A 22,625-nucleotide genomic window follows, 5' to 3' on the forward strand; every position below is an offset into this window, starting at 1 on the left:
TGGCTGTGCCTGCACCCAGAAAGGTCCACAAGCCTCAAGAAGTGGCCTAGAGACATCCTCGAAAGCCACATGCCACACTGATCCCCTGTCTACTGTCAGTCTCAACCAGAGACAAAGACATGGGGGAAGGAAATATTTTATTATTAATGATTCTTACAGAGTTCTGAGGCTTCAAATATCAATAATTTGAGGAAAAGGAAGAAAATGGTTGAAATTCAGGAGCAGCTTGGCTGTGGGTGAACTTTCCATCATAAACATCTCAACTGGCCGCCTTTTATAAGGGAGGAACTCTGTTGTAGGGTGATTTTCCCATGCAACTAATGGGATGTTGGAGGAGGATCCATCTGCACAGATACATTTGGGGTTGGTAGCATTTTGGCTAGGCTCTGCCAACTGGGCCTCATGATTCCTCCCCACCCACACATTATAACTTTTACTGATCAGTTTTATGCAATTAACCCTCTTTTTCCCCAAATTGGTTAGATTAAAACATTGTCTTGGGGGTTTAGCTAAAAGCTCCAGCCAGAATTAACATTTTTGCTTACAATGTCTAGGCAAAATTTTACATCCAGCTCCCCATTTAAAAAACAGGCAGATAAACACAAAGAGAGAGGCAAGAAATTAAAAAGCTCTTGAGATTTGAGATGAGGCCTCAAGGTTTTATACAATACTCCCAAGTGAACAACATATCTTGATTTTTTTATTTAAAAAAAAAAAAGCAAAGTTTGGACCACTTGGTTCGAACATGATCATCTCAGATAGGGACAACTCTATTTGATCAAGGAAATCTGATATAAACTTGATATAAATGTGATATAAATGCTGGGGAATTTTGCTTTTCTGCCACTGTAGGTTTTTTCCTTTTGCCCACCATTTTCCACTTTCACACCCCAGGTCCCCTCTGCAGCACTTTTCCTTTTTTTTTTTTTTTTTCTTTTTTCCCCACTTTCCTCACCAATATCAACCCCCTAGTCTCATGGGGGTGAAAGACATTTAAAAGCCAAAGTCCCCTCATTTCTTCTGTTCCCTATGGCCCCAAGAGAAGCACAGGAGGCAAGCAGTTGTCCAACAAGGATATGGAAATTGGGGGGTGCTGATTTCTGTGTCTCAGGGACATAGCCTGAGCTGAGACCTGGCGCCCACCACCCAGAGCCACGGGCGGACCCTCTCCCCAGTGAATGAAGCTCGGGAAAAAATGAATATAAGCCCCCCTTCGTCGGCATCAAAAAATGCCACTGTCCCTCCAGCATAGTCCAGGTGGACGCTGACCCTCCTGGGCAGCACCCGCAGGGGTAGGAGGGTCACCTTGCGGGTGGTGAGTGCCCGGACCTGTCCCCCCCACTTCTCCACCCCCCAAATCCCCCCTTTGGGGCAGAGGCTGAGTTGTCCCTTCCGAGCGATGGACTCTTTGGCCACCCCAATGGCCCAGTCCCCTTCGTCCCCCACCTCCACCTCCCAGCAGTGCCGGCCGGTGGCGAAGCTCTGGTAGCCCAACACAAAAGGCCAGTAGTCGAATCTCTCAGGGTTATCAGGCAGGTCCTGCCGTCCTTCCCCACGTCTCACACTCTTTCGGTCCTCGGAGAGGATGAGGTCGGGGTGAGCCGTGTCGGGGTCCAAGGTGATGCTGGCTGTGGGGTGGAGGACAAGGGGTGTGAGGAGCAGGGTTGAGGCCCTGAGGATATGGGGGGGGGGGTTAAAAAAAAACAACATGGACACACTGGAGATAGTCAACAAAGGGCTATGAAGAGGATTAAGGAACTGAGCATCTCTCCTATGAAGAGAGGATGAAAACTGGGCCTGCTCAGCCTGGAGAAGAGGCCTCTCAATCCCATAAGGGAGGTGCAGAGAGGACAGGCCCAAACTCTTCTCAGTGGTGCCCAGTGTCAGGACAAGAAGCAATGGGCACAAACCAGAATGCAAGAGGTTCCATCTGAACATCAGGAAGTGCTTCTTCACTGTGCAGACCAAGCACTGGCACAGGTTTCGCAGAGAGTTGTGGAGTCTCCAACCTAGGAGATCTTCAAAAGCCATCTGGGCATGGTCCTGGGCAACCTACTCTAGGTTGGTCCATATGGACCCAGAGGTGCCTTCCAACATCAAACACTCTCTGAGGGGACCAGCAAGACTCAGTCTGGCATCAGAAGGGCAAAAAGTTCCTGAAGCAGAAGGTGAAAGGAGCACGGAGGCCAACACATGCAGGGCTGTACACAAAGCAGAAAGACTGTTTTGAAGCCCCAAACCACCAACAAGACAAGGTGCACAGTGGGTATAGTAATAACAACAGGCTCATGCAGGTATTTCTGCTGACTTTCTGCTGCATTGACCCAAAAGAAATGCTGAGGAGAGAAAAAAAAAATTCAAGGAAAGCAATACATGGGATGTAAAACAGCAAAGTCTCGAGTACTTCATCTCCTAGAGCAAGCACCAACTGTAGGACAAGGCCAGACTGGTTCAGCTAACCCTGTGGTTTAAAAAAGAGCTAAAATCTGAACACAGGGCTGATGAATGAGGTCAACCCACTTGCCATATTTGTTTCAGGGAAATGGTTAGGTATCAAGGCAAGGGCTCTGCCCTGGGGCAATCTTCCTTGAGCGTTACACCGAGATTCTGGCTGCAGGGCTAAGAAAACTCGTTTGGTTGCCCCGATTTTTTGTATTCTTCCTTCAGCATCTATTTTTGACCAATTTGGACATGGTTTATGGGTCTAGGCACACCTTTGTCTAACAGGTACGGCTGCTTTAGTTTCTCATCCTCAGCAGAAGGCAATTTGGGGATAGGCAAGGCTGGAGGGGAGCAGAGACAGACAGCAGCCCATCCATGAACATTTTTCAGGAATTGCAACAAAACATATGTAATTAAGAGTGTGGCAAATGAAGCATTAAGTCATGTGGGTCTCAATTTGTCATTTCTTTTGCCCAGGAATAGCTTTTGCTCTTCCATCTCAGGTTCTCTGCAGTATTTATGTTCCCAAAGAGTGTCCAGAATGAGCTACGGGCAGGTCAGCTCTTCCAGCTCTTACCAAAATACATCCAATCTATTATTTTTTTCCCTCCTATAACCCTTCTCAGTACCTTGAAGCTTCTTCAGGGTTTCCTTCAGAGCACTATTCCTCCACGAGAAATGACAGAATCTCTCTTCTGGCTCTGGAGAAACATTCACTGGCAACTGGAAAGACACTTTCCCACACCTGGAGAAAAAGAACCACCACAAATTCCAGAGTGATTGTCATAGAGAATGTCACCATTTCAGGAGATCTGATGCCACGAGGAATGAGGTGATGGTGATGCTCATCCCCTTGACAACCCAAACCTCAAGAAAAGCAAACGCTGAACTTCCTTGCTTGGATTAATTAATTCATTACTTTTTGATAGAGAAAGGCCCTGCTTGGACAGAGTAAGTAAGAGAGAAGAATCAAGCTATTGCAGTGAATTAAAACTAGCCTTTGCCATATGGAGGTTTAATTTTGAGACTAATGCTCCTTTGATAATTTTAACCCCAAAATGGTCAAGAAAGGATCAATTGGGAAGAACAGATACAAACACATAGCAGTGGTCCCCAAAATACCCTTCCAGACTCTTGCAATTTCCCTGAAGCAGAAGAACATCCAGCAGCCAGTGACGAGTTTTCTCCTCTATGGTCATTGCTTGTTGAAAAACTCAAGAAACAGCTTTTCAGAGAGACCACATACCTGGTAACAAGGCTTTTCGCATCCTAGGGACAGAAGAGAGAAAGAAGAAAGGAAGCTCAGGTTGCCGTGTGAGCCATTTTCTACTTAAATCACAGAATTACTGAATTGTCCAGCTGGGGATGGACCTCCTGGTTCTCTGCTCCAACCCAGTGCATGGAGGAAGGTGAACCAGCTCAGGTTGCTCACGGCTGTGTCCAAAGAAATTCTGGATGTTCAAGGATGGAGATGCCCCCATGCAAAGGGACCCTCATCCTACACTGGACACATCGGAGAAGAGTCTGGTTTGCTCCATAATCCCACTAAGCCATTGCAGATCAGAAGGGCCCCAGGGAGCATTAACAGACATTAACAGCCCTGAGCAACCCCACCCAGGACCCTCTGCCCATTGCCCATGCCAGCAGCTATTTGGGGTCATGTTCCTAAAGATGGGATCCCCTTCCTAAAGATTTTCCCTTGAAAAAATTTCCCTTCTCTCACCCAGAGGAATTCACTCACCGATTGCTGGCTCTTCTTATCCTGTGTTTTTGTCAGGCTGTCCAGCTGGGAAATCTCCTCCGAGAGCTTGGTGGTGGCTTTTGCTTGCCTCTTCTCAATCTCATTTTTCAGGTCTTCCAGCTGTGAAAGCAAAAAGAGCTCATGTCCTCCTGGGAACCTGCAGCGTACCTAAAATCCAAGCACGGTTTGCCAGGGCTCAGCTTCTCTCCTTCCCTTTGAAGATGCAAACAAAGGAGCAGTGGGATGGGAAATACCACGAGGAACTCATGGAGAGGCATTTGCCACAGGAGGAGCTCACCGTTCAGCCCGAATCCCTACCAACTTTTTGCTGAATTCCTGAAGAAATCAGAGGGGTAGAATCAAACTTGAAGCTTAAAAGAAAAAAAAAAAAAAAAGGCAACACAGATTTGGGAGGAAAGATGGTCCCTGCTGATAAAAGCCACAATCAGCTTTGCATGAATTTGGGCAGAAGGCTCTGATGGTCCTAGGCTTATCAACACAGAAGTGCTGCAAAGGAGCCAAAAATGATCTAAAGAAATGATCCTAAAGATGATATCTTACTGCCCAGGGACTGACAGGTCAGGGAGGCTGACACCTACCAGATCCTCCAGTTTTCTGCACTCCAGGGTAGCTCTCCTTCCTCGGAGACCTTCTCTCGCTTCCTTCAGAAAACCTAATATCCGTCTGAATTTCTTCTGAAGCGAACTAAAAAAACCTGTTGTTTTTATCCCTTTGATGGGGCTGGATCCTTCTCTTCCTGTTCCTCCCCAGTCCTGGGCTCACGAGTGTGTTGAGCCTGCAAGTCTGCTCTTCGCGCCATGTCTCCTGGGCAAGAGGTGGTGACACCCTTGGTCAGACGTGCTGGGAGCGTTGGGTTTCTTCCTTGTCAATCTTCCAGCTTCTTATCCTGGGGAGACGTTGAGGGCTATCACCTCGTTGTTTTTGTCATCTTCCTTTTAGGAAGAAACCATCAGCCTTCCCTGGAAAAAGGGCTGGAGGCAGAAGACATTTGGGCTGCCGGGGGGGGGGAGGAAATTTTGAGGCTTGGTGGGGGTGTGGATGGGGAAAACATAAGAAAAACAGGAGGGAGATGTGCAGCCAAAACCTTGGAAGAGGGATTGCAACTGCATGCATGCAAAGGAGCAGTAGTCCAGGTCCTTGGGATGTCTTTTGCATCCCATTATTAAGCCATAACATGCCCCTCAAGAAGCACTGCCCTGGCTCTTAGCTCACAGGGAAATATTTCCAAGCAACCTCTAACCCACTGGCTTTGTGTTAAGCTCAGTGGCTAAATACTTATGTGTTTTTTTTTGTTGTTTTTTTTTTTTTTTTTAAATTATTATTATTATTTGCATCACTTGGCCGGGTTTGGAGAGGCGAGTCCCATTTCCAGCAAACTATTCCCATCAGGAAGAGCCCCAGGGGAGTCGCTTGCTCTGGGAGCTGAAGGACTGGAAGCAAAAACCCTTCAAGCATTTCCCAGGGAAACGTGGCCTGGGGTGAGCAGCTCGGGTTGCTGCTGCCTTCCCTGCCAGTCTCAGGAGGTGGGTGCAGAGGGGTGGACGGGGGCAATTAATGAGTCATCTCCGTCTGAGCAGGGCTGCTTTGCTCTTTGGAGGAGAACAGCTCCTCAGCATCAGCAGAGCCTGGGGCACAGCTCCTTTCATCTCCAGATGAGGTGCCTAAGGTTGGGCACCCTAAAAAGGGTCGGGTCTACTTCTCCCTGCTGATTAGGGAGCCTGGAAAACCAGCTGGGGTGGAGACCATCCGCATTGCAAATTTCGGCAGCAGAGCGACACCCTGGAAGGGGGTTGGAGCTGGGAGAGGGCTGGATGGAGATCAGAGGCACCGAGGGATTCTGTGGCCCTAAAGTTAAAAGAAAATGGGTCTCTATCTCCCAAGTCTTACTGGAACTCGATGTTTTGTCTCGTGTTTCTCAGCAGCTGCTGCTTCTTAGAGGAGCTTGGTGGGACCACAGCACCCCAGGGACCACCAGCAACCCACAAGCACATCCTTGCAGAGCAGACTGAGATCTTTTCCCCTTCTTCACCCAAATTTCTCCTCCGTTCCTTGCTGCAATGACGGCCTGTCATTTCATAGCCCCTCTGCCTTTCCTAGCCTGACTTGGTTTGGTTTCAGGATTCAGACACAACACACAGGGTGACAAAGATCACAAATGGCTTCAGACCCCTCCCTGGCAGAGATAAGGGAAAGGGAATGAGATAGGACAAAGAGCAAAAACCTTCAAGGCCATTTGAACTAAAGTCTTTCCCCACAGCACTAATTGTACCAACACTTCCCCTGCTTTTTTTATTTTTTTTATTTTTTTTTAATCCTCATGCTTAAGCTCCTGCCCCAACTTCAGGTTTTCTAGCTTTGCAGAAAGCAGATTTTCCTTCCTACAGTGAAATTCTCTGTGTTTCCCAACTGATGGGACTAGGTTATGCATGAAGTTGAAGGACATGCATGAAGGAAAGATATCACAGCACAGCAAATATCACTATCAAGATACCAGCCGTAAATCTGCCCTTACTGAGACCTGTGGGTATGGTGAGATGGGGTTTTGTCATAGTGAGCCCACTCATATCTCATCTGTTATTCTGAGCCTGATGTCGTTCGCTCCCTCCCACTCTCTCTTTTGGTTCCTCTTCTTGGTTCTATAATCAATAACCTGTTTTTTATTTCAGAGATGCTGCTTCCTCTTTTGAGTTTCCTTAGAAGAACATCAGTTTTTGAGGGAATCCGCGTAGGTGAGCTAGAGAAAAATGTAAGCACTTGTATTTTGCTTGTTCGTTCTGGTTGCTTTTTATAGTTGAGAAACATCAAACTGGTACAGCTGCAGGAGCCTCCAGTACAATTTATTCCATCTTATTCCTCCTCAACAGCCAACAGGGAGAAATTGGATTTTCTTGGGACTTATCCAGCAAGGTGATGTGTAATGGTGTGGAAAAGTGCCTTTGAGGTGGGTTTATTCCCTTTCACTGCCTGAAGAGGGGGCTTGAGTAACTGGAAAAGGTGGAAAGGTAAGCAAGGTGTCCCCAGCCTGTGCTGCTTTTCTTAATTTTTTTGACTAAAGACAAATCCAGAAAAATACATCCATAGAGAGGCAGAAAATGGAGAGTGCAACACAACTTTTTTTTTTTTTTTTAATTCAAAATAAATATCAGAGATCTAGACAGAGATAGAGACCAGCTCCCCAAACCAAACGAGGCATTGCTATTTGTGGCGAAAGGCCACCTCCTTTTGCAGAGCAGACTCTGGATCTGCCTTGCAATTGATGTTGGAAAGAAAACATTTTGTAAAGAGATATAAATATATACAGGAGGATTCAGTCTGTTAAAGGCAGAATAAATAAGAACATGTTTGAAAGCCCTGAGTGTTCTCCTTTCTCAATCAACCCCTTTGTTCCCTTCATCCCTCATAATGGTTGATCCTTCTTCCTCACTGCTATCTGATGGTGTCCCCATCTCCCCATCCTTACGTAGAGGTTCTATCCCAAAGCTCCTGATGGCGAGGGACACGGGGGGCAGAAGCAGCAAGCCCCTTTGGCACGATGGCCCAAGCGACCACAGCAAACAGCTGGCATCACACAGGAGATGTCCCTTTCGTTAAGAATTGACGGACATCTCAAGGACAAATCCGGAGGGGAGACCTGAACCCAACCCAATCCAGAGGGGACATGAGCTGCCCGGTCATGGACTGCTCCTCTGAGGATGAGTTTTGGGTGATTTCTTGCAAGCGGGCCCCCATCCCCATCTTGAACCAAGGGAGGACCCTCTCCCCGTTGAACGCAGCCCTGCTATAGACCAAGATAGGAGCATCATCATCCGAGCTGAAAAATGCCACCCGACCCCCTTCGTAGTCCAAGGAGACCCGTATCTTCCTGGGAAGCTGGTTCAGACGCACGTTAGCACGGGGGGATGTCAGGGAGTGATAAGCCTCCAGCGCCCAAATGCCCTCCTTGGGGGTGAGGCTCATGGGTCCCTTCCTCTTCGCGGTCTCTCGGGCCACCCCTATAGCCCAGACGCCCCCCTGTCCCACCTCCACCTCCCAAAAATGCCTCCCCGAGGTGAAACCCTGGCAGCCCAGCACACAAGGCTCGAAGTCGAATCTCTCTGGGTTGTCCGGAAGGTCCTGGGGCACCAGTTGGCCCCTGACTTGTTTTCGGTCCTCGGAGAGATGGAGGTTGGGGTGAGCCGTGGCTGGGTCCAGGGTCACGTTGGCTGCAGGAGAAGAGAGAACGAGAGTAATAGAGGTAGAACTTGGCATTGGGAGAGGCTGGAGATGTTTCTCATGGGGAGAGGAAAGCTAGAAATTCACTGGGGGAGATGGGGAAGCACAAATGCTCTTAGGTGTTCCCTCTGCCTGGCCCCCAGAGGGGTATTTGGCTTTATAGGACCACATCACAGCCCTGGATGCAACCAGGAGCATCACAACATCAGGCTGCCACCCCCCTTCCCTTTCTTCCCCCTTCTCTCCCTGTGGGATCACACTGTTTTTCCCATTGGGATCTCTTCCACAAGCCATAAACCACCCTCCCACCCCCCTACCAGCCATTATCGACTTACTTGGCTCTTGCAATTTAAACATCAGGCTATCTAAAAAGGAGAGAAATTTCACAGCATCAGGGTTATGTATCGGGCAAACTGGCTGCAGAGTAGCTTTATTGTTCAGGCTGGGGAGCAAAACAGCCAAAGGGGAGGCAAAACAGCTAAAAGGAAAGCTTGGAAAGGGAAATATTGAGGATGTAAGAGCTTGGCTGTGTAAAATCTCTGGATTGACTTGCTTGGGTGATGCTGTAGGATCCACACAACTCTCCCAAAGCTGGGGGAGATGAATCTCCTAGCAAGGCTAAACTCATCTCCAAGAGGCACTAGGAGAGCAATTTATCCCCCCATTGTAACATCCCTCCCTGGCTTTGTACCCACAAGAAGTTTCCCACCAGTTTGGAGGTAAAGGGAACAACTGCACTATCATCTCCATTTGAATTTTTACATGGGACTAGGGAGATGAACATCCTCTGAGCATGTTTTATTATTATTATTATTATTTTTAATTTTTTTTTTTTTTTTTTTTCCTTCTCTGTTTCCCTACCAATTCATCTTTACCCCAGGGAAAACCACCAATGTCCTTCTCTGGTTAAGTCTCAGCTGCATTTATTTATAGCAGTTCCTAGGTGGGTTTTGCATTAGCAGCCAGCACACAAGAACCCAATTTCTCCCCAATATCAGGCACGGGAAGCAACCTGCCCTCTCCTGACCCTGCTCGGTACCTTGGCATTTCCTCAGCGTGCATCTCACGAGGACATTTTTCTGAAGAAAATCCTCAAGTCTTCTTTCCAGATGGGGGGAAATCTCCACTGGAGGGTTGAACTTCATCACCTCACAGCTGCAAAGAGGGCAAAAGGGTGGAGATGTGGGGGAACCCTATGTGATATACCTGAAATCTGAACTCAGGATTTGCCCAGGTGGCTTCCAAACCTCTCCAAACATCAGAGTGAAGTGAAAATGAGGAGCCGTGTTACCTTTTCAAGAGTCTTCTGACGTCCTAAAGGTGGGAAGAGAGAGGAAAGACAGTCATGGAAGAGGAACACCAAAGACTGCTTTTTCTCTCAAAGTTTATATATTTTTATGGCAATGCAGTAGTAAAGAACAACCCTGCCCATGTGATGATCCCAGCTGTAATATACCAGGGAGCTCACACGGAGCTGAATTTGGGCTCACAAGTCTTAGGGTTTGCTCTCTCCCTCCACTTCCCACCAGCCCTTATACTTTGGGCTCTCACCAGCAGGAATTTGCTCGCCGGCTGCTGGAATTTCCCCTCCATCTCCCAAATCAGGGTGTCAAGGTGGGCCATCTCCTCCGAGACCTTCACCACCGCTTCCTCCTGCACCCTGGTGATGGCCCGGTCCAGATCTGCCAGCTGGGTCAGGAGGAGGCGCTCTTGGTCTTTCAAAAATTGGTGCAACTGCTCGAATTCACACACTATTTTCTTCCCTTCGTTTTTGGTTTTCTCCTGCCAGGATGAGAGAAAAACAAAGAGATAAGAGGGGCAGGAGACCTCTCCATGCAGCAGATGTGCCCACCACAATCTTTAAAGATGGCCAAACCTTCCCTCGTGGATTATTTCTGAGTGTAGTTTCTCTTGATGGGATATTTCTGGAATTAACAGGGTTTGTCTTTACGCAGGCTACAACAACCCCATCCCATTGTGGAAGGAAAACAGCTGGAATTGGAGTTGCCTTGGGCGTGAGATGGGCAGGGAAGGAGGGAGGGCTACCGAAAAACCTCACCACACCCAAGTAAAACAGATTATTGCTTCAAGGCCGTGGGGTTGGTGTCAGGATCCCATGTCCTGGGAGATATTCAGATAATGCAGGGGTGAAATTAACACCAAAACAAACAAACAAACAAACATAAAACATCTTCCTGGGAATTTAGGGACTGGGGACAATTTGGGAGGCTCAGCCTGGAAGCAAAACCAAAGGAGGAAATTGGAAATGAGCACTGTAAGAAGAAGATTTACAGAATTTAGGAAGAAAAACTCCCAGCCCATGCATCTGTAGGCTCCCTCCTCTCCTGGAGCTCTGTGCCTCCTTGCAGGGGAGCTGCAATGCTATCTCCCTGGCACAGCCTGTTGCGAAACGCCGGCAGATAAACCCAGGCTTGGCTGCCTCCCAGCTCAAACAGCAAACCCCTCCGCAAGCCAAGGATGCAAGATCCAGCCTCAAAACACACCAGCAAAACCGGGGTTGGGTGGAGAAGGAAAAGAAAACCTCCACCAGGGCAACCTACCAAGTGCAAGTTTTTCCTTGCTCTGGATTTTCTGCTTTCCAGGTATTTTTCTCTCTCTTCCTTTAAAAGCTCGAGGCGAGCCTGGATTTCTTCCTGTGACAGAATAAAAAATGTAAATGGAAGAGATGGGAGAAATATATATATTTTTTCTACTTAAACACCTTCCCCCCCTTGCATCAGGTGGGGGAGGATTTGTACAGGCACAGAGCTGGGGGATGAGGAAGGTTCGTGAGCAAGCTGTGCTGTTCTGGAATTATTTGCAAAGTAAATGCAACCTGCAAACACCAACCTTGCTGCAAGAACAGCAAAAAAAAAAATCTTCAAGAGAGCACAACACCAGCAGAAATCAACAGCTGATGGGAGGCGTGCAAGAGCAAGATAACCACATAGTGAGATTTTGCTCAAAACCACTCCCAGCTTCCCGTAAATGGTGGCTCAGGGGTGCCTGATGCTGTATTTAATAGCCTTTAGTGAACTTGCTTAATGTTTGGTGTGCAAGGAAATGAGAAAAGGTTTGGATCCGGGGGAAAAGAGAAAAGGAGCAGAGAGAAGGGGAAAAGGCAGCAGAAAATTGTTTCTCTGTATGGGAAATTAAAGACACAAGGAGGAGGGGAACAAAAAATGCAGAATTGCCTTGAATAACTGATTTAATCATGGGGAGAAAAAATGAAGAATTCCTGAGCATTTTCCCTTATTCTGGACATTACTCATAGTTGATATTCAGCACCTCTGACTCAACAGCTACGTAGCTTTTTTTTTTCTTTCTTTCTCCACAGCTGTAGGTGAAGGTCAATAAATTGAAGGAGGGATGGGGTGGGAAATCCCCATGGGAACATTGCAAAGAGCCAAAGGTGCCAGTAACAAAATGCAAACGGGAAGCCTGTGGGTGACACCCGAAGATCCCCGTTGGCATCTGCACCACGGGGGGTGGGTGGATGCATGCAGAGGGCTGCGTTTTGCCCTTGCCAAGGGATTTTTGGTGTGCTGGGAAAGCTGCAAGCACATCCCAGTGCTTTACCTTGTACTCCTGGGCAGCTTCTTCGGCGGGGAGCACGGTGTGGAGGCGGTGAGCTTGGGACCGGTCGCACACCGTGCAGATGGGCTGCTGGTCCTCCTTGCAGAAGAGCTTCAGAGCCTCCTGGTGCTGCTGGCACCAACCCTCGTGCCCCGCTGCTCCTCTGCCTGCTTGCAAGCTCAGCTGCTGGGCGATTTCGGCGATCTTGGCCAGCTCCCTGCTGGGACGGAAACTTTTGTGCGAAGCCGTCTGCCTGCACTGGGGGCAGGAGAAGTTGGCCTCCAGCCCTTCCCAGCAGCGGGTGATGCATTCCCGGCAGAAGTTGTGGCCGCAGGGGATGGAGACGGGCTCCTGGAAATAGCCCAGGCAGATGGAGCAGGAGGCTTCGCCTTGCAAGCTCTCCGAGGGGCTCTGCGAAGCCATGGCTCTGCCTCCGGGAGAGGATCACCGCTCTGCAGGAAGAAGAGGGGCCCCTTCCTCTTTCTGCCGGGGGAGTTTTATCAGGGAAATCCGTCCCCAACCCCAAACACCACCAAACAGGAGAAGGAGGCTGGGGAGGACAAGCGCACGCCGGGTTTCCTCCTCGCCTCCCCGCGGTTTTGGCTCAATGCCTTCCTCAGCCAGATGAGGCTTGGAGGGCAGGGCACTGGGATGGGCTGGAGAAGTGGTTGAAAACTCCTAAAATTTGGGGATCTCAGGGGGTGACCGTGAATAAAAGGTGGGATCACGCAGCAAAGGTCTTAAACCCACAGGGGGCTGCGTTAGCAAAGTGGTGGGGAGAGGGGAGGCTTTGATTTCCTCCACCAGCACATCTGAGGCTCCTCGTGGGGGACTGGGACCAGGCTGTGGCTCCCCAGTAAGGGTCAGACAGGGACTGGCTGCCAAACTGGATGGGAATGAAGCCCAGGATGGATGGGGAGAAAATTCAGGTTTATCACCTCCCAGTGCAGCAGGGTATGGAGGGTGAGGACGGTGATTTCTCCCCCCTTCCTGTTATGTTAACCAACCTCCCGAGAAAACCAAGAAGAAATACGAAACAGAAAAAGAAAGCACACGGAGCACAGATTCCTCGAAATCACCTGTTTGCTTTTAATTCCCCATCAGTACCAGTTTACAGGAAGCCAGTCATTTAATGATTAAACAATTTTTTTTTTTTTTTTTTTTTTTTTTTTTTTCCTGTGCCTTAGGGGAGAAGGTTGAGGTGAGTGCAGCCATCTGCCAAGAACCGTGGGTGGATTTTCTTCCCCTTGAAAGAAGCTGGGAGACAACTAAATATTTTTGAGTTGCTCACTGCATCAAAAAAAACCAAACTTATCCTCCCTTCCAGATAGTCCAGGGTGATTTGTATCTGCTGGGGGACCTCGTGAAAGCTCAAGGGGGTGATTTTGGAATACCAAAGCATAGCACTGACCTCCATCTTCATTGTCTGCAAGAGCACCTCGTTCTCCCACCTGGAGGGACAGAGGAGATATATTTACTTCTTGTTGTGCATGGATATTCCACGTTGTAGATTTGGTAGAGCACAAAAAAGTCAGCAAAATAGACAACATGATCACACATCACCCTTGTAGACATTCTTTGATTTGCTTCATCTGGTGTTTGGATCACATAAGGAGCCACCAGCACTGGCCACAGACTTGTTCTGGGATGATGCTTGGTTTTGATAGAAGGACCACCTACCTGCTGAAGTTGTTTTTAATGTCCTAAAAGAGAGAAAAAAAGAGCCTTAGTGTCCTGGAATTCCTCCCCTTGGACTACCGAGGGCCCCACTCTAATGATGTCCCATTTCTAGTAAGTTTGATATGAAACCAAGAGCTGGAGAACCAGCTGGTGCTCAGCTGGTGCCTTCCCAGCAATTTTGGGGTCTCACCTTCAGGATTCCACATCCTGGCTGCTGGCATTTCCTTTCCACCTCCTCAATCAATGCGCCCACTCTCGACAGCTCCTCTGAAAGCTTGGTGAGGGTTTCTTTCCCTGATTTTTGCATTTCCATGTGCAGATTTTCCAGCTGGGACAGGGAACAGGCCCCCTTCTCATCCTGGTTTTCATTCTGCTTTTCCTCTTCCATCCTCTTCTGCCAGGGGAAAGCCAAAACATGTAAAGAACAACAAACAGAGAGAACAAGACAGGAGCATCGGGAGTCAGTGGTGGTTCATGCATCCAGGTGGACTTGGGGAAGACACAGAGATGATCCCCTTTCCTTACACCCCTTGAGCATCGCCCACCCACTGGAGAGAGGAGGAGGATGCATTCCTCCTCTCCTGCCCCATCCCCTGCCAAGGAGAAGCTGTGGATGTCCCATCCCTGGAGGTGTTCAAGGCCAGGTTGGACGGGGCCTTGGCCAACCTGATCTAGTGAGCTGGGACTCGGTTATTTTTAAGGTCCCTTCCAACCCGAGCCATTCTATGATTCTTCTAAGACACTGCCTGAACTGAGATCCAGCCCCTCTCTAGCATGGCTTAAGGCAGAATATTTCTGTATATTGCTGGAAAGTTACAGCTATTCTTTCTGGAGCCATCTGGGGAGGAAGAGAATGGGAGACACACATCCCATTTTGACCCTTCTCTAAAAGATGCTGGGCTCCAAAGCCTGTCCTTCAAATCAGTGCAGGCCTGGTGACACAAGAGCAGCTCGAGCAGGATTTTTACAGCCTGTTAGAGCACTTAAAAGAGGTCGTGGTGCAGCTGGGATGGGAGACAACCTTGAACTGAAAGGGCTTCTGAGATATTGGGAGTGACAAGACCAGACCAGGCAATTGGAAGGACCTCAGCACCACACCTGTATCTCTATAGAGGTATTGGGGAGGACTTGGAGATCTCTTGGGTGACCCTAAAGGTTCAAGCACACAGCTTTCTGCCCATCCACTGGATTCCAGAATCAATTTCTGTCTTTGGGGTGAAGTTGAACTGCATACTAACACCCCTCAGAGATGCTATGCACCAAAGATGCTCGCATGTCCCTGGAGATTGCTCGTGAGACCACCAAGACCTTGCAAGATCCCAGCAGTTTTCTCTTGATCCTAGAGGGCAGAAAAGCCACCAGGATTTGCTGAGCTGAGGGGTGGCACAGCACCATTTTCCCAATTTTTCTCTGACAAGCAAGAGAAAAGCTCTTGAAATATTGAAAGACACCAAAATAGAGATTTTTTTTTTTTTTTTTGCACACCGTTGACATATAGAGAGGGCTTCCTACTAAACTCCCTGACCCAAATGTCTCTAGATAAATTTCAGAAGGCAGTGTTGGAACTCTTCCTGTTCATCTTCACTCCTCCAGCCTCTGATTTCTCCCACCCCACCACTTGGATAACCCCAGCTGAAACTGATGGGTTTCAGCTCCAAAGCCTCAAATTATCAACATTCTTGCCAATGCTTTGGCAATTTTAGCTCATGGAAAGTAGCAGTTAAGACACTTAACTCAAGGGAATCCTCTTTTCCTTTCTAGCAACTAAACCAGGAACCAGAGGCAGCTTCTTCAGCCCTGCAGGAATTTCATATCAGAGATCAAGGTTCATCAATGAAACCAGCGTGCCCGGGGCTGTTGCATAGATTATAGGCTTCATTTTGCTGCTCCTCCCAGGGTGATATTCCCTAGTAAAATCTCAGAGTACCCAGATATTAAAAAAAATAAATCCAGAGATTTGCCCAGTGTGATGCTTTCTCAACCTGCCGCTCTTGAAATCCCCAGGAATGTGAGATTCAAGGTGGACACCGGGACTTGTTCCCTTCACTTTATTCTCTACCACCCATAGAGCTCTGAAATACAGTGTGGTTTCCCGGATCAAAGCAAAGCCTTCTCCAAAGCACGACGTTTCCATCTTGCTGCCCGTGCTGTCTCAGGGAGCCAGCTGGATCTTGGACTCCCAAACCCAGAAGAAAGGCAGGATTTTCTCTCCGTTGAAAGAAGTCGGTGTGAAAGCAAAAGCCAAGGTCTCATTATCGGCATCAAAGAAAGCCACTTGTCCCTTGTCGTAATCCAGAGAGACTCGGATAGTCCTTGGCCTCCCATTCAGAGGCTGAACTGTTTCGAAGGAGGTGAAGGCTTGAAACCTGTCCCCACAGATGCCAACAGCCCAAATCCCCTGGGAAGGGTCAAGGCTGATCCAACCCTTTCTCCAAGCCGAGTCTCTGGCCACCCCCACAGCCCAAAATCCCCTATTCCCCAGCTGCACTTCCCAGTAGTGCCTCCCTGCCGTGAAGCCTTCGTGGCCCAGCACCGAGCAGTAGGTGTCAAATCTCTGCGGGTTGTCAGGCAAATTCTGGGGTGTTTCGTCCCATCTCACGCTCCTCCGGTCCTCGGAGAGGACAAGGTGGGGGTTTGCTGTGTCTGGATCCAGAGTCACGTTTGCTATAAGGACAGGATGAATGAGGGAAGAAAAACAGCATGTCAGAAGGAAACATGATGTTCCTTTTTATTAATGTATGCCCCTTTTTTTTTTTGTTTGTTTTTCCAGGGATGGAGGCTTGCCCTGACTGGAGCTGTTGGGTAAAGGCTTTCTGCATAATGTATACCTTGCAGATTTATTTAAAGGCTCTAATCATTTGTATCATTTATAATTCTGACCCAAAGGGAATAGAAATTCCTCTTGCCAACCCACCAGGAAAGTGTAATTTCCCAGCCTTTATCACCTTTTCCCACTTGGGCCCCTTTCACCCCAGTACACCCCCATTCTGCTGAGACTTACCCCATTGCACATCCAGTTCAACTGGGAGACTCTCTAAAAAGGGAGAAGCAGAGAGAAGTGCTGTTATTATTTTTTTTTCCCCTTTACAGAGGAGAAAGAATGTATTGGAGATAGGTAAATTTGTGGAGGTGCAATTTTTCCCTTGCAAAACAAGTCAAATATCCAGGTGAGCAAGTTCAGCAGGTGAAATGCAAAGAGCTTTTCCTCTCACACCACTTTGATTGTAGAGATTGAAAGCATAAATAATCAAGAAAATAGATTTACTTCTGGTAATCTATCACGATGGACTTAGGGGTACCAATGGCACAATTAATTGCACCATTAATTGCTGGAAACATAATTAAAAGAAGGTTTTAATTTAATGTATATCTCTGCTTTTACACTCCTCCATATTCAGCCAGTCTTGGAGACAGCAAGCTGGGCAGGTGGGCCTTCAAACCCAATATAGCCAGGTTTTTTGAGGATATTTCTTGAATTCAGAGTTGATATTTATCAATTCCTACTCGGATATCAGAGTGGGAGGGACTGGAACAGAAGTATCTGGACACAGAATTGTCTCAAAATAACTAATTCGAGGCTTATTTAAGACCAGCAATCTTTTGCAATGCATTGACCTTTTTTTGGTGCTGACTCCCTCACGGATAGCTAGACATTACCTACAGCCTGCTTGGTTTGACTAGGACCAGGACCAAGAATGTGATTCATTTCCTTTGTGTAGCCAAAAGGGAGGGGCTTGCTCGGTCCTTTGCATTACTCTGCATTTCAGACACATTTGCAAATGCGCTTGGGAAAACAGTCACCCTCCCTCTTCCATCTTCAACCCCAGATAGGAGAGTTATTGAGTAATTCATTGCTAGCATTCCTTAGCTGGGCTTGATGCTGGTAATTGGATGGCGTCCACTTCTATCCAGCTGGATCTAGATTTTTTTCCCTTCCTTTGTACCTTTGAATTTCCTCAGGGCTTCCTTCAGAATGATGTTTTTCTGAGATAAATCCTTGAGGCTTTTTTCCACTCGGGGAAACTTCTCCGACAGATGCTGGAAAGCCCTTGTGTCACACCTGGAAGGAGAAGACTTTTGTATTCCTTCCTCGCCAAATAAGCTATGCGAAAACCCCACTTAGAGAAGTGACACTGTGCTGGGGACAGAGAGCCACATACCTGGTCAAGGCACTCCTGGCATCCTAAAGGAGAGAGAAGATGGGAATTAAACTTTGAGTGATCCTCAGGCCTCTTTATATCTCTTATCTCCCCCAGGAGCTGGTTGCAAACATGCTTTGCTCGCTCTGGATTTTCTTGTGCCAAACACCTTTTCTTGTTCCAAACACCTCCTTGCTTGTGTCCTAGCATTTCCCAAAACGGTGGTTCCAGGAGTGAAAGTGTAACCCTATGCTTCGTAGTTTAGACCTGGGTTTTCACCAGGATTTATTTATTATTATATTTATTATATAAATATATTAAATATTATTTAATATGAATATGATAAATATTTATATTTATTATTTATTGTTATCCCTCTGCAAGGGCATGCATCCATCTCCCAGGCTTTGCCTGGGGCTGGGAGGAGAAGAAATTGGTGACCATTTCCAGGATGCTGAGATATTAATTCTGGGGTCCTCCTCCCAGGTCAGAGGTGATGATAGCACAGCTCACACTATTTGTAATACATCTGCTTTGGGAAACGAGCATCCAAACTACTCAAAATGTCAAGGCAAAGAGACTGGGAGGGGAAAACAAGCGTTGCAAACACCATCCCCTATTTTTTCTGCCCGTGTCCTCGCTCTCACCTGCAGGGATTTATTCTCCGGCTGGGGGTTCATCCCTTCCAGCTCCCGGATGAGGTTGCCCAGGTGGGAGATCTCGGCAGAGATCCTCCTGTCGTTCTCACTCTGGGTCTGCACTATCTCCTTCTCGGTGTCCTCCAGCCACATCAGGAGGAGCCGCTCCTGCTCGTCCTGGAACTGGTGCAGCTGCTTGAACACCGACATGATTTTCCACCTCTCGGCTCTCGCCTGCTGCTGCAAGGAACAAATTGGAAGGGATGAGAACAGAAGACACCCGAGACCTAGAAAACCTGGCTAAATAAAACAGGAGCTCCTCGTTGGCCATGAGGTTATTCTGAGTCCACAGCACACGGCTCTGGGTGTCCTTCAAGCTTTACGCAACGCCCCGTGGAGTCATAAAGCACTCGTGTCCCTTTGGGTTGTTTTTATTTCTCGGCTGTTTTCATTTCTCAGCTGGAGAAACACGAGGGCAGCGTTGCGCCGTGTTTTTCCTGCAGCCTGGACATCAGGCACTGCATTCAGTGTTTGATTTCAGGAGTGGTTGATGGGGCAAACCCTACCCGGGTGCCTGGGCACCCTAAGCCCAGGGTCACCACCTTCACGAGCAGCCCCACGGATCTTGTGCATCTATGGGGCTGGGGTGGTTGATGCACCATCCCTCCAGAGCATCATCCCATCTCCTCGGCCTGAAAATCCACCCAGGGGGACTCGCACACCCATTAGCCTCCGAGAAGCAGCTCAGCTAAGCTGCGAGCGCCTCCCGTCAACAATTCGGAAACCCCCTTGCTCCCCACCTGTGCTTTGTGGCTGCTGATTTCCCCTCGAGAAGCAGCCGTGGTTCACCCACGGGTGCCTTGCTGAGACGGAGCAAGGGCTGGAGGCGTTTTCCTGCTCCTCACCTCCGTGCTGTGAATTTATTTACCCTATACCAGACCCTCAGAAGTCACCTCCCTGCATGCAGCGGTGGTGAGGACCTACCAGATGCTTCTGGCTTCTCTTCTCCCCCATCACTTTTAATCCTTGGAGTCTCTCTCTTTCATCCTTGAGGCTCTTCAGTTTGCTTTGGATATGTTCCTGGGCATTAAAAAGAAAATAATCATAACAATCTGCAAGCTGGTGGAGAGAGGGATGATGGCTACAATACTTCTTTAGCTAATTTGTGATGAATTTGTGCACGAGGCCATCAGAAGTTGGAAATATTTATACATTCTTCACCCTTTTACCCCTCCTCACCCCCAGACCTTTTCTACAAAGCACCTTGCGAAGGAAGAGTGAAATAAAGGCAATATTTAATTTTGCAGATTCTTTTACACCCCAACTCTGATCCTTGCCAGTTCCTTCTCCCATGATATTTATGGCCCGTTATTTTCTGCATTTCCTGCAATCAGTTCTGCCTCGGTTGGTCATTTTTCCCCTAACCAGGTCCCTTGAGTTGCTGCCTCATCACCGTTACCTCCCATAATCTGCAGAATGAATGTTTCTGCCCAAATTTGTCATCTTCAGCTGCTTCTGCAGTTGAAATAATGCAACATGAATACTGAGTGATGGATAATGTCCCCAAAATTTGTTTGTAAGAGGAGATGGGAGTGCACCTTAGAAATTCCTATTTTTTTAATTGCACACTTAAAAGATGCTCCAATGAGAAATGCCAGTGGATGGTTGCACTGCACACAACCCACTATTTTTATTTTTATTTTTATTTTTATTTTTATTTTTATTTTTATTTTTATTTTTATTTTTATTTTTATTTTTTATTTTTATTTTTATTTTTATTTTTATTTTTAAATCAGCTTATTTTACCCTTCCTGCCCCTCATTTCTTCTTTTCTCAGCCCTGTTCTGTGCTCATGGTGTGACTAACGCCACCTTTCACCTCCCCATTCCCAGTCATTTCCTCTGATGTGGGCAGGTCAAAATGTCACCAAGCTTCCTCCACTCAGGCAGAGACTTCTCCTCCTCCTCCTCCTCCTCACCCTCTCCTCCCTGCAGGGAGCTGCAAAGCCTCCCGGCACCGTTGTGGTTATCCTGAGGCAGTTGCTCAGAAAGAAATTCCTTCTCCTTTTGGGTTAACGGGTTGATTTGCAGCGGAAAGGACAACTCATCTGGGATTTCCAAGGTGGTTCTTGCACAAAAACTGAACAGAGTGTGCAAAAGTGAGGTCCAGCTCTGCTAATTTGGGTATTCTATAGCTACCAGCCTAAGCTTCCTTTGTAGTCCCTGGAGATGGTGAGAGTAAATAAATCGGTGGTTTTCTGTAAAGGGGGTGCAGGGTGGGAAGTTTAAGGTGAAATCTCCCTTTTGGAGGTCTGGGTGAAAATCAGGCTTCACCCAACCCTTGCTGCCTGGGAGGAGATTTTGGAGGATCAGACCCAGCACCCCACCACCTCCAATCCCTCCCGAGTGTCCCCAAACCAGGCTGTGCCCAGCACCACGCATCTGGGAGTCTGTGGGGTGGGGTGGTTGAGTTAGGTGCAGGCTGGAGCTTTTTGGGATGGGTTTTGGGGCTGCAAAGAGACCCTGATCCAACCGGATGAGCCACCAGCTCTGCCCTACTTCATCCTGAATCTTGGGAATATTCTTGGGAAATCCTAAGTGGGCATCCTTTGCCGTATCCTTGAGAAGGTGGGGAAGCCCCCAGGGAGTGGTCCTCAACCTTTGATGGACCAAAAGGAAAAAAAAGGGGGGGAAAACCGAGAGGAGCAAAGCGTTGGAGATCTCTTACTTTGCACTCCTGGGCGGCTTCTTCGATGGGGGCCACGGTGTGAGCACGATGAGCCTGGGACCGGTCGCAGACCACGCAGATGGCCGTCTGGTCCTCCTGGCAGAAGAGTTTGAGCGGCTCCTGGTGCTTCGGGCACACGCCGCCCGCTCGCGCCGCGTCGCCGACCCTCGAGATCAGCTTCTTGGCGATCTCCGCCAGGTTCCTCAGCTCCCGGTTTGGCCGAAATTTTCTCTTCTGGGCTATCCCACGGCACTGAGGGCAGGCGAACCTCCGGTCCGATTTGCCCGAGCATCGCGTGATGCAGTCGCGGCAGAAGCTGTGCCCGCAGTTGATGGAGACGGGGTCGCTGAAATAATCCAGGCAGATGGAGCAGGATGCTTCTTTCTGCAGGCTCTCCAGCGGGTCGCACTCGGCCATGGCTGCTTGGGAGAAGAATGACACGGTTACTTTCGCTTCATTGAATATATATATTTATTTTTTTTCAGCAGCGGCCGGGAGTTTCCCTCTGGCTTTGCTTTCAGAAATGGGAGGTCTTGTTTGAAAAGTGCAGCGTAAAAGGAAGGAGGGGCGGGGGAAAGGGGAAATTCGAGCTGTTTTGCAACACCCTCTGAAACCTGAGTCACTCCAAAAAGGCTTTCAAGGTCAAAGCCTCGCTGCTGCAGAGAGAGAAGTGCATCATCCTGACCTGTGGCCTCTGAGCCGTGAAATATTTGGGTGGGAGCACCAAGAACAACTTGCGGGTGCCACCACTTTCCCCCGGCATCTCTGTCCAGCTATAACGCAAACCTGCAGACTGCAGGAAAATAAAAACACACACACACAAAAAAAAAAAAAAAAAAAAAACCAAGAAAACCCTTTCTTTTCTCTTTTTCTGAGGTCTTTTTCATCCCAAGCTCCCTAATTCCATAGCTCCACATCCTCAGCATTCATTTGGGAGCAGATCGCAGCCCACAGGAGGGCAGGATGCAACCACGCCGACACCGGGACCAGGAATAAACCCTGCCGAAGGGTTTCCAGCCAAGCCTTGGTGTAATTTTAAATTATAAAAACCTAAATCAGGGTAAATCCCTGTGATATACTAGCGTGTCTTCGTGCATCTCTTATCTCACTTGCTTTCTTCGTGGCTGCAGCCTGACTGCCTGCGGCTCCCCAGAAGTGATTCAACAGAGGAAATGAATCACACAGTGTTATAAAAAAAAAAAAAAAAAAGATACCAAAAATGAGCGAATTGCTTCAGATGACCTCGGTGAGATAAATCATGGTGCGCTCGGGTCACCGCGGCCGTTTCCTGACTGAGGTTGGGCACCAAGATTGGGTCCATCCTGAGAAGGGTTCTGCTGAGATGCTTTTACAGCCCCTTCCTCCAATGATGAGCAATTTTCCTTTTTGGGGGATTTTTTTCCCCATGTCAGGCTTGCAGAAAATGCTCCTGTGTTCGGGCATGGTGTT

General features: G+C 48.2%; 2 protein-coding genes across 2 annotated transcripts; both read right to left on the reverse strand.

Annotated features, from left to right (window-relative positions):
* Positions 1-674: 674 nt before the first annotated feature.
* On the reverse strand, positions 675-12,860 carry LOC101791103 (zinc finger protein RFP). The gene is made up of 12 exons (XM_072024725.1): positions 11,996-12,860; positions 10,978-11,070; positions 9,968-10,198; positions 9,708-9,730; positions 9,456-9,571; positions 8,752-8,781; positions 7,814-8,406; positions 4,783-4,956; positions 4,184-4,303; positions 3,689-3,711; positions 3,072-3,187; positions 675-1,628 (listed from the first exon to the last, which is right to left on the reverse strand). Exons 1-12 carry the CDS (start codon positions 12,413-12,415, stop codon positions 1,108-1,110), a joined length of 2,460 nt encoding a protein of 819 aa, XP_071880826.1. The 5' UTR covers positions 12,416-12,860; the 3' UTR covers positions 675-1,107.
* Positions 12,861-15,705: 2,845 nt separating this feature from the next.
* LOC101790919 (zinc finger protein RFP) lies at positions 15,706-21,731 on the reverse strand. Its single transcript, XM_038187848.2, has 7 exons — positions 21,177-21,731; positions 19,434-19,529; positions 18,459-18,689; positions 17,833-17,855; positions 17,617-17,732; positions 16,674-16,706; positions 15,706-16,336 (listed from the first exon to the last, which is right to left on the reverse strand). The coding sequence occupies exons 1-7, from the start codon at positions 21,591-21,593 to the stop codon at positions 15,825-15,827; spliced, it is 1,428 nt and encodes a 475-aa protein (XP_038043776.2). The 5' UTR covers positions 21,594-21,731; the 3' UTR covers positions 15,706-15,824.
* Between the last annotated feature and the right edge of the window lie 894 nt (positions 21,732-22,625).

Source organism: Anas platyrhynchos, chromosome 17, assembly GCF_047663525.1.
Source record: "Anas platyrhynchos isolate ZD024472 breed Pekin duck chromosome 17, IASCAAS_PekinDuck_T2T, whole genome shotgun sequence".
NCBI classification, from domain to species: Eukaryota; Metazoa; Chordata; class Aves; order Anseriformes; family Anatidae; genus Anas; species Anas platyrhynchos.

Bases quoted from the DNA above. Each gene is read 5' to 3' on its own strand.
- LOC101791103 (XM_072024725.1), bottom strand. From the start codon at position 12,415: ATGGCTTCGCAGAGCCCCTCGGAGAGCTTGCAAGGCGAAGCCTCCTGC. The intron at 10,199-10,977 runs GTAGGTTGCCCT...TCATCCTGGCAG, and splicing joins CAAGGAAAAACTTGCACTTG to GAGAAAACCAAAAACGAAGG. The intron at 4,304-4,782 runs GTAGGTGTCAGC...TTGCTTTCACAG, and splicing joins GCAGAAAACTGGAGGATCTG to CTGGAAGACCTGAAAAATGA.
- LOC101790919 (XM_038187848.2), bottom strand. From the start codon at position 21,593: ATGGCCGAGTGCGACCCGCTGGAGAGCCTGCAGAAAGAAGCATCCTGC. The intron at 18,690-19,433 runs GTAGGTCCTCAC...TGTTCCTTGCAG, and splicing joins AGAGAAGCCAGAAGCATCTG to CAGCAGGCGAGAGCCGAGAG. The intron at 17,733-17,832 runs GTATGTGGCTCT...TTCTCCTTCCAG, and splicing joins GCCAGGAGTGCCTTGACCAG to GTGTGACACAAGGGCTTTCC.